Source organism: Physeter macrocephalus, chromosome 19, assembly GCF_002837175.3.
Source record: "Physeter macrocephalus isolate SW-GA chromosome 19, ASM283717v5, whole genome shotgun sequence".
In the NCBI taxonomy this organism is placed as follows: domain Eukaryota; kingdom Metazoa; phylum Chordata; class Mammalia; order Artiodactyla; family Physeteridae; genus Physeter; species Physeter macrocephalus.
This window is the reverse complement of record NC_041232.1, coordinates 704,651-714,376: the sequence shown is the minus strand read 5'-3', so window position 1 is coordinate 714,376 and position 9,726 is coordinate 704,651. Positions and strand designations below refer to the sequence as shown.

At 37.5% G+C, this 9,726-nt stretch overlaps 1 protein-coding gene across 12 annotated transcripts in view; it reads right to left on the bottom strand.

Annotated features, from left to right (window-relative positions):
• Positions 1–9,726, bottom strand: part of CEP192 (centrosomal protein 192) — a 104,577-nt gene that overhangs the window by 14,431 nt on the left and 80,420 nt on the right. For 9 of the 12 annotated variants that reach the window (XR_003677247.2, XM_028480408.2, XM_028480409.2 and 6 more), the window contains 4 exons: positions 5,860–5,979; positions 5,350–5,471; positions 3,782–3,911; positions 3,269–3,327 (listed from right to left, as the gene is read on the bottom strand). Coding sequence is in view for 11 of the 12 variants with exons in the window: in XM_028480408.2 (XP_028336209.1) it covers positions 3,269–3,327; positions 3,782–3,911; positions 5,350–5,471; positions 5,860–5,979 (431 nt within the window). In the remaining variant the exon portion in view is untranslated. The remainder of the gene's footprint in view (positions 1–3,268; positions 3,328–3,781; positions 3,912–5,349; positions 5,472–5,859; positions 5,980–9,726) is intronic. The other 3 variants (XM_028480410.2, XM_024120821.3, XM_024120828.3) reach the window with 1 other exon arrangement.

Genomic DNA, 9,726 nt, shown 5'->3' with positions numbered 1-9,726 from the left:
TATGCTAACACATATATATGGAATCTAAGAAAAAAAAATGTCATGAAGAGATTAGTGGTAGGATGGGAATAAAACACAGACCTACTAGAGCATGGACTTGAGGACATGGGGAGGGGGAAGGGTAAGCTGTGACGAAGTGAGAGAGTGGCAGGGACATGTATGCACTACCAAATGTAAATTAGATAGCTAGTGGGAAGCTGCCGCATAGCACAGGGAGATCACCTCTGTGCTTTGTGACCATGAGAGGGGTGGGATAGGGAGGGTGGGAGGGAGGGAGATGCAAGAGGGAAGAGATATGGGAACATATGTATATGTATAACTGATTCACTTTGTTGTAAAGGAGAAACTAACACACTATTGTAAAACAGTTATACTCCAATAAAGATGTTAAAAAAAAAATCTGAAGGTTTCTTGAACTTTTTTTAAAAAAAGATTTTTTCAAAGATAAAAGCTCCTTGAAACAAAAATCTGAAGCCCCTCCAGTAAGCTGTGACAGGTATACGCTGGTTTACACAGAAGTATTCCACCCCCTCTGCTTCACGTTTAAAGACACACACCTGCAAAACGCTGACCAAGCTCAGGGATGTGAACCAGACACAGAGTAAACGGGAAGCAGAGTTAATAAGGCCATTATGATAAAGTTCAAATTCAGATAATAACGATGTTCAGGACAGATCACTTACTCAATATCAATTTGTACTCTGTTACTAAAAAGTGTCACAATTGGGAATTTAAACAACCTATTTTTAAATAGGTGAATTGTTTCTGCAGCTCTGCCTCAGTTCAGCAGAGCCAACCTACTCTACCGACAGTGGAATGTCACCAGTCTCAGGCCGTCATGGGAGGGACCCAGAGACAAGAGCTCAGAGCAGAAAAGCGGGAAAGCTCAGACTTACGAGTGCTGTAAACCCAGGCCCCTCTCATCCATGTTCTCGCTTAAGGGACTGGCTGGGAAAGCACCGACAGAAACCGTGATGCTCTATCAACATTGTGGGTCCTGCTGGGGCTCCCCAGGACCGCCTCTCACATACTCCTGTAACGAGTCCAGGCTGCCAGTGGCTTTTCATTTCCATTTCACAAATTAGGAAACTGAGGCTCAGAGAAGGTAAGTCCATGGTAACTTTCTAGGTATATTCATTGCTGACTCTGCACAACTCGTGCCTTTAGGTTGGGCTCCTGAGAGGCAGGTTTCATAGCACATGGGATGGGGGAGGGGGGACAAGAAGGGGAAGAAAAGATGAGAGGTGGAGAGAACAGTCCCCACGACTCATCTTCCAGTATCTGGAGGTAAGTGTAAGCTTCTGAGTCAGCGCTGCTGGGCTAGTAACTCAGAGACAGCCCTTGAAAGCCTGCAAGTGGGCCAAGTTTTCACAGAATATAACATGTTTCTGGGACAGCCTCTTGAGGCTAAAATGAAAGATCTTATAATAATTAATTGTTTAATTAAAGATTCAAAGATGAAGATAAAATTATTTTTCAGTATTAAGTGCAACAGAACCCTACTGTTAAAATTCTAAATGACAGTGACAACCCAGTTTGAGATTTCAGCCTTTATGTACATCACATGGAAAAAGAAAATTAGCAAGACCCTAAAACAATTAACAAAATGGCAGTAAGTACATACCTATCAATAATTACTTTACATGTAAATGGATTCAATGCTCCAGTCAAAAGAGCAGCTGAATGGATACAAAAACAAGGCCCGTATATATGCTGCTACAAAAGTCACTTAAGATCTAAAGACACACATAGACTGACAGTGAGAGGATGGAAAAAGGTATTATATGGAAGCAACCCAAGTGCCCATCAACAGATGAACAGATAAAGATGTGGTGTAGATACACAGTGGAATACTACTCAGCCATAAAGAAGAATGAAATCTTGCCATTTGCAATAACATGAATGGACCTGGAGGATATTATGCTAAGTGAAATAAGTCAGAGAGAGACAAATACTGTATGATTTCACTTCCATGTGGAATCTAAAAAACAAAACAAATGAACAAACATAACAAAACAGAAATAGAGTCATAGATACAAAGACAAAACAGGTGGTTGCCAGAGGGGATGGGGGAGGAGGAAGAAAGAAATAGGTGAGGGAGATTAAGAGATACAAACGTCCAGTTCCAAAATACATGAATCATAGGTATGAAACGTACAGCATGGGAAATATAGTCAATAACTATGTAATATCTTTGTGTGGTGATGTATCATCCTAGATTTAGTGTCGTGATCAGTTTCAAATGTATAGAAATAAAAACATATAGAAATACAGGAACTAACAGTGTTGTAGGTCAATTATACTTCAAAAACAAATGCATAGAAAAGATCAGATTTGTGGTTACCAGAGGCAGGGGGCTGGGGGAGGGAGAACTGGATGAGACAGTCAAAAAGTACAAACTTCCAGTTGTAAGGTTAAGTACGTACCAGGGATGTGATGTACAACACGATAAATATACTGAACATGTTGTACGTTATATATGAAAGCTGTTAAGAGAATAAATCCTAACAGTTCACATCGCAGGAAAAAAAAATTTTTTCTATGTCTTTAATTTTGTATCTATATGAGATGATGGTGTTCACAAAACTTGTGATAATCATTTCATCATGTATGTAAGTCAAATCATTATGCTGTACACCTCAAACTTACACAGTGCTGTATGTCAATCATGTCAATAAAACTGAAAGAATATATATATATACACATACACCTTAAAAATAAATAAAAACAAACACATTTTTTAAAAAAAGAAAATAAGCAAGGACGACAAGAAAATGAAGCCCTGATTTAAGAACAATACAGGGTTATTTGAAGAATGACAACAGGAAAATAGGATAATAAAAGTTTTCCCAATTAATCTGGGAAGGTTTTTGTCCAAATTAGTAAAAATTTAAATCCCTGATTCTCAGTGTAGTGAAAATAACATGTGACGCAGAAATCACTCTAAAGTTAATCACAAGATAATTATAAAGTTCTATGTAAGTATATGGCTGTCAAAATACTGGGAAACAGGAGTCACGCACTAAGTCCAAACACTGCGCAAGTTTGAGTTGCTACTCGCCACACGTACCCACAGGTCACGGACTGTTTCCCTAGCAGGTTCCTTGTCTCCTTCACCACGTGCTTGGTGCTCTGTGGTGTTGGTGAGGAGGATGAGGAGTTGCAACAGAGAGAGACCTCACAGTCCTAACCCCCAAGAGCCATCTCAGGCTCCTGAACACAAAGACCTGCACTAGGATGAGAAAATTTTGATTTATGATAAACTCACCTCAAAGAATATTTTGAATGTTTGACGTAGAAAGGCTCTCTGGGACTTAAAAACTTGAGCTGGAATTTAATATGAAACATTTTATGAAGTTATACAAGTTAGATATTTGTGCATACTTAAATCAACATACCATACATTTGTTTACATATAGCCACAAAATGAGGTAGAACGATAAATGCTCATGAAAACACTTAGGGGAAGTTTAATGAGTTTATTCTAGTTCTAACTGGAGTAAATGTTACCCAGAAATATGCTGGTGTGACAGTACAGAAGAAAACAAGAGGAAAAATTAAAAAATGAAAATATGAAAACAAATACTAAATAATTTTCAATTTTCAGGTAAAGGATCATGAACTTCCCTTGAGTTTCTTTTCAAATACGGTATTAAGGCATTTTAAAACTTAACTATTATAACTTAATCTATAAAACAAGCTTCTAATTATCAGGAAAATGTTTATCAAATAGTAGAATATATTTACTTTTCCAAAACCCACAGCAGGATTTCCAACTTACCAAGTGTGTAATAAAAGAATTATTTCGCAAATTGACTTTCAACGTCCTTGACTCCCCAACTCTCGTTGGCAGAAACCGATACACATCTTCTGGGGCATAAACTCCACGGTGGGTGAGGTCAAGCTGCCTGCTATGGAGAAAGGTCTGAAGGTTAACTATTTAAAATCCACAGTAACTTAAACTATTTGTATATATTACATTATGAAGTGTGGCTTTAATTTGTTTTCTCCCGCAACTCAGTTAAAGTAGCTCTGTAAAGGCGACTGACTAATGTGTGTTAAGACAAACTGCTGGCGGCAGGAAGTGTCCAGGGGTGCGGGGCAGCAGCTGAGACAGCAGCAGCCCCTCCTCCTCCCTGAGAGGAACTTAACATATTTTCCTTATAAGCACCTTCCTCCACAACTAAGTTAGACCTAAATGTTAGTTAACTAAGGATTATAAGAAACAGTTTCATGTAAGTCAGAAAGAAAAAGACAAATACCGTTATGATATCACTTATATGTGGAATCTAAAATACGACACACATGATCATATCTAAGAAACAGAAACAGACTCATGGACATAGAGAACAAACTGGAGGTTGCCAAGAGGGAGGGGGGTGGGGGAGGATGGAGTGAGAGGTTGGGGTTAGCAAATGTAAGCTTTTATAGAGAGAATGGATAAACAACAAGGTCCTACTGTATAGCACAGGGAACTATATTCAATATCCTGTAATAAACCATAATGGAAAAGAATATTAAAAAAGAATGTATATATATGTATAACTGAATTGCTTTGCTGTGCAGCAGGACTACAACACTGTAAATCAACTATACTTCAATTTTTAAAAAGTTAAAAAAAAAAAACATATCCCTGAAAAAAAAAAATTTTTTTTCATTAGGTAAAACATTTACATACTATCATTAAAGCTTTGTAAGCTGCTGGTATAACATACATTTTTAGAAGTTTTTAAGAATCTACTTTCATACACTGTTTTTTGGAATGTAAACTGGAACAGCTACTTTGGGAACATTATTTGGCAGTTTAAGGTTAAATAAATTTCTACCATATGACCCAGCAATTCTTAGATATTTTTACCCAAAAGAAATGAAAAAATATGTCCACAAAAATACACATATAATAATGTTCACTGCACCTTCATTCACAAGGGCTCCAAGTCAGAAGCCACCAAATGCTAAAAGGAAAATGAAACAATCGTGATGTGCTCCTATGATGGGGCACGAGAACTCAACAACAAAAGGAGCAAACCATAGGTACACTCACCAACATGGATGATTCTGAAATCACTACATTAAGTGAAAGCCAGACACAACTTGAGTGCACATGTGCATGAAATTCCACAAAACTATGGCAACACACGGGAACAGAACAAATCCTGGGTGAGGGTGGGGGTGGGTGCAGAGAGGCATGCATGTGAGGAGGCTCCAGGAGAGAGAAACGGTCTCTACCTGGCTTCAGTGGGGGTGATGTAGGTCAATTACAGGTAAGCCACTGGGCATTTTACCGAATGTAATTATACCTCAATAAAGCCCTGGGAAAAATTCATGAGAATGACAGAAACAACATACCCAGGTATGAGAGCAGACGCCTCTGATACAGGTTGTCTTCGGGGCTTAAGTAAATTATCTATTTTAATGAGGCTATTTGTGGAAATGCGTGAATTTTCAAGCTCACGTTCTGCTTTGACACTCTGTATAAAAAAATCACAGGGTGGAGGAGGAGAAATAAACATATGGACACTTATCTATTTGAATTCTACTACTTCCTTCTTAATTTTTAAAAAGGAGATTTAAGATTTCTAAATTCCTTTAATCACAAAATGCTTTATCTTGCACTGTTTCTTTCTCTCTCTCTTTCTCACACACACACACAAACACACACTCTTACCTAATTAAGGCAAACAAATTTCATAGAGCCAATCAATAAAGACACATAAGAAAACTAAATGATAAAAATCTATAACAGAATTAATGGGATTACAATAATACCAAAAACAACAGGCCAGTTTTTCATGCCAGTTTCCATTGGTGTCTTTAAAACACACCCAATACTTTACTTAAATTCAGTGTAACACTCACGTGTCCAGAAAGCTGGAATCTCAAGGTGTGCTTCAGGTGAGGCTCTTTAAGAGGGTGACACTCAACATCCCAAAATTGGGCATAGTCCCCTCTATCTCTGGGCAAAAACGTGATGGAGACCTACAAACAACACATCCAGGAGAGAAATTCAGACACTGAACCTTACACACATGCAGTTAGATTACCAATTTAAAGTGTGGTATGAAAAAATTGAAGGGAAAAATGTCTTTGCTTTGGCTAATTTTGCCACTAATCAGATCCAAGTATACTTTTCTTTAAGGCTTTAAGTAACATATTCCTCAAAATGTAAACTTTTTAATTTAAAAAAAGTTATTAATTACTGTAGCTCTGTAGTACAGTCTGAAGTCAGGAAGCCTGACTGCTCCAGCTCTCTTTCTTTCTCAAGACTGCTTTGGCTATCTGGGGTCTTTTGTGTTTCCACACAAATTTAAAAATTTTTTGTACTAGTTCTGTGAAAAATGCCATTGTTATTTTGATAGGGATTGCACTGAATCTACAGATTGCCTTGGGTAGTATGGTCATTTTAATAACATTAATTCTTCCAATCCAAGAACACAGTATATCTATCTGTTTGTGTCATCTTTAGTTTCTTTCATCAGTGTCGTATAGTTTTCAGAGTACAGGTCTTTTGCCTCCTTAGGTAGGTTTATTCCTAAGTATTTTATTCTTTTTGATGCGATGGTAAATGGGATTATTTCCTTTTCCCTTTCTGATAGTTTGTTGTTATTGTACAGAAATGCAACAGATTTCTGTACATTAATTTTGTATCCTGCAACTTTAGCGAATTCATTAATGAGCCCTAGTTTTCTGGTATAGAAAATCTTTAGGATTTTCTAAGCATAGTATCGTATCATATGGAAACAGTGAGTTTTACTTCTTTTCCAATTTGGATCCCTTTTATTTCTCTTTCTTCTCTGATTACCGTGGCTAGGACTTCCAAAACTATGTTGAATAACAGTAGCAAGAGTGGACATCCTTGTCTTGTTTCTGACCTAAGAGGGAATGCTTTCAACTTTTCACCGTTGAGTATGATGTTACCTGTGGGTTTGTCATATACGGCATTTATAATGTTGAGGTATGTTCCCACTTTCTGAAGAGTTTTAAATCATAAATGGATGTTGAATTTTATCAAAAGCTTTTTCTGCATCTATTGAGATGATCATATTTTTTTAATTAATTAATTGATTGATTAATTATTTTGGCTGCTTTGGGTCTTCGTTGCTGTGCGCAGGCTTTCTCTAGTTGCGGCGAGCAGGGGCTACTCTTTGTTGTGATGCACGGGCTTCTCATTGCGGTCGCTTCTCTTGTTGCGGAGCATTGGCTCTAGGCGCGTGGGCTTCAGTAGTTGTGGCACACAGGCTTAGTTAGTTGCTCCACGGCACGTGGGATCTTCCCAGACCCGGGATCAAACCCGTGTCCCCTGCAATGGCAGGCGGATTCTTAACCATGCGCCGCCAGGGAAGTCCCTGATCATATGGTTTTTATTCTTCAATTTGTTGATGTGGTGTATCACACTGACTGATTTGCAGATATTGAAAAATCCTTGCATCCCTGGGATAAATCCCACTTGATCATGGTGTATGATCCTTTTAATGTATTGTTGGATTCAGTTTGCTAGTACTTTTTTGAGGATTTTTGCATCCATGTTCACCAGTGATATTAGTCTGTAATTTTCTTTTTTGTGTGATATCTTTGCCTGGTTTTGATAACAGGGTGATGATGGCCTCATAGAATGAATTACAAAGTGTTCCTTCCTCTGCAATTTTTTGGAATAGTTTGAGAAGGAGAGGTGTTAACTCTGCTCTAAATGTTTGGTAGAATTCACTATACTACAAAGCTACAGTAATCAAAAACAGCATGGTACTGGCTCCAAAACAGACACATAGATCTATGGAACAGGACAAAAAGCTCAGAAATAAACCCACCCATCTATGGTCAATTAATCTACAACAAAGGAGGTAAGAGTATAAAATGGAGAAAGGACAGTCTCCTCAGTAAGTGGTTCTGGGAAAACTGGACAGCTACATGTAAGAGAATGAAATTGGAACATTCTTTAACACCATATACAAAAATAAACTCAAGATGGATTAAAGGCCAGAAACCATAAAACTGCTACAGGAAAACAAAGGCAGACACTCTTTGACATTAATCATAGCAGTACTTTTTTTGGATCTGTCTCCTAAGGTAAAGGAAATAAAAGCAAAAATAAACAAATAGGACCTAATTAAACTTAAAAGCTTTTGCACAGGAAAGGAAACCATCAACAAAATGAAAAGACAACCTACTAAAGGGAGAAAATATTTACAAATGATATGACCAGTAAGGAGTTAATATCCAACATATATAAAAAGCTTACACAACTCAACATCAAAAAAATCAAACAACTGATTAAAAAATGGGCAGAAGAACTGAATAGACATTTATTCAAAGAGGAAATGCAGATGGCCAACAGGCACATGAAAAGATGCTCAACATCACTAATCACCAGGGAAATGCAAATCAAAACCACAATGAGATATCACCTCACACCTGTTAGAATGGCTATCATCAAAAAAAGAACACAAGTAACAAATATTGGCGAGAATGTAGAGAAAAGGAAACCTTAGTACACTGTTGGTGGAAATGTAAACTGGTGCAGCCACTATGGAGAACAGTGGAAGTTTCTCAAAAAACTAAAAATAGAACTGCCATATGACCCAGCGATTCCACTCCTGAGTATTTACCCAAAAAAATAAAAACTAAAAACATTAATTTGAAAAGATACATGCACCCCAATGTTCACAGAAGCACTACTTACAATTGCCAAGATATGAAAGGAATGTAAGTGTCCATCAATAGACGAATGGATAGAGAAGATGTGGTAATATATTGAATCTTTTCAGTTACGAATCTCTCTTCTGATGAGCATTGGTTCTCTGGATCTTCAAAACAAGCTTTATTTTCTAGGTAGAGTGGAAACCTGTTGACATTTTCCATAATTCGACAGTACTGGTGCGTTAGTAGATCATCAAAGGCAAGATGTGAATAACAATACAGCACTTGCTGAGGGCAAATACACATATATACACACATATACACGTGTGTGTATATACACAGATACACACATATGTGTATATACACATATACACACACATATATACATACATACACATATATATACAATGGAATATTAGCCATGAAAAAGAATAAAATGCCATTTGCAGCAACATGGATTTGGAAGGCATTGTGCTAAGTGAAAAAAGTCAGAGAAAGAAAGACAAATACTGTTTGATATCACATATATGGAATCTAAAAAATGCAACAAATAAAAAATAAGCAGACTCACTAGTTTGTAGGCAACAAACTAGTGGTTACCAGTGGGGAACAGGAAGCGGGGAGGGGCAACATAGGGGTAGTGGATTAAGAGGTACTAACTCTAGGTATAAATAAGCTACAAGGATATATTGTACAACATGGGGAATATAGCCAATACTGCACAATAACAAATGGAGTATAACCTTTAAAAATTGTGAATCATTATATTGTACACCTGTAACTTATATGCTATTGTACAATAATACTTCAAAAAATAGAAATAAAATAATGCAAATTCTTAAAAAAAAAAGTTATTAAAAAATTCTAGAGTATAAGACCTAAATGAGGAAGGTCTGATACCCCCCAAAACACAATGCAGACTTCCATGCAAATGCTTATGGGACCCACTGCTGGCCAAGTGGTGAAGGACTAAGGCCTCACACCTCACTGACTGCAGGGGACAAGAAGGTCCACAGGAAGGAAGGGGTGGGTGTGCGAGCAGAGGCAGAGGAGCCAGGGCGCTGTGCCCACCAGAGCAGCTCTTACCCTAAC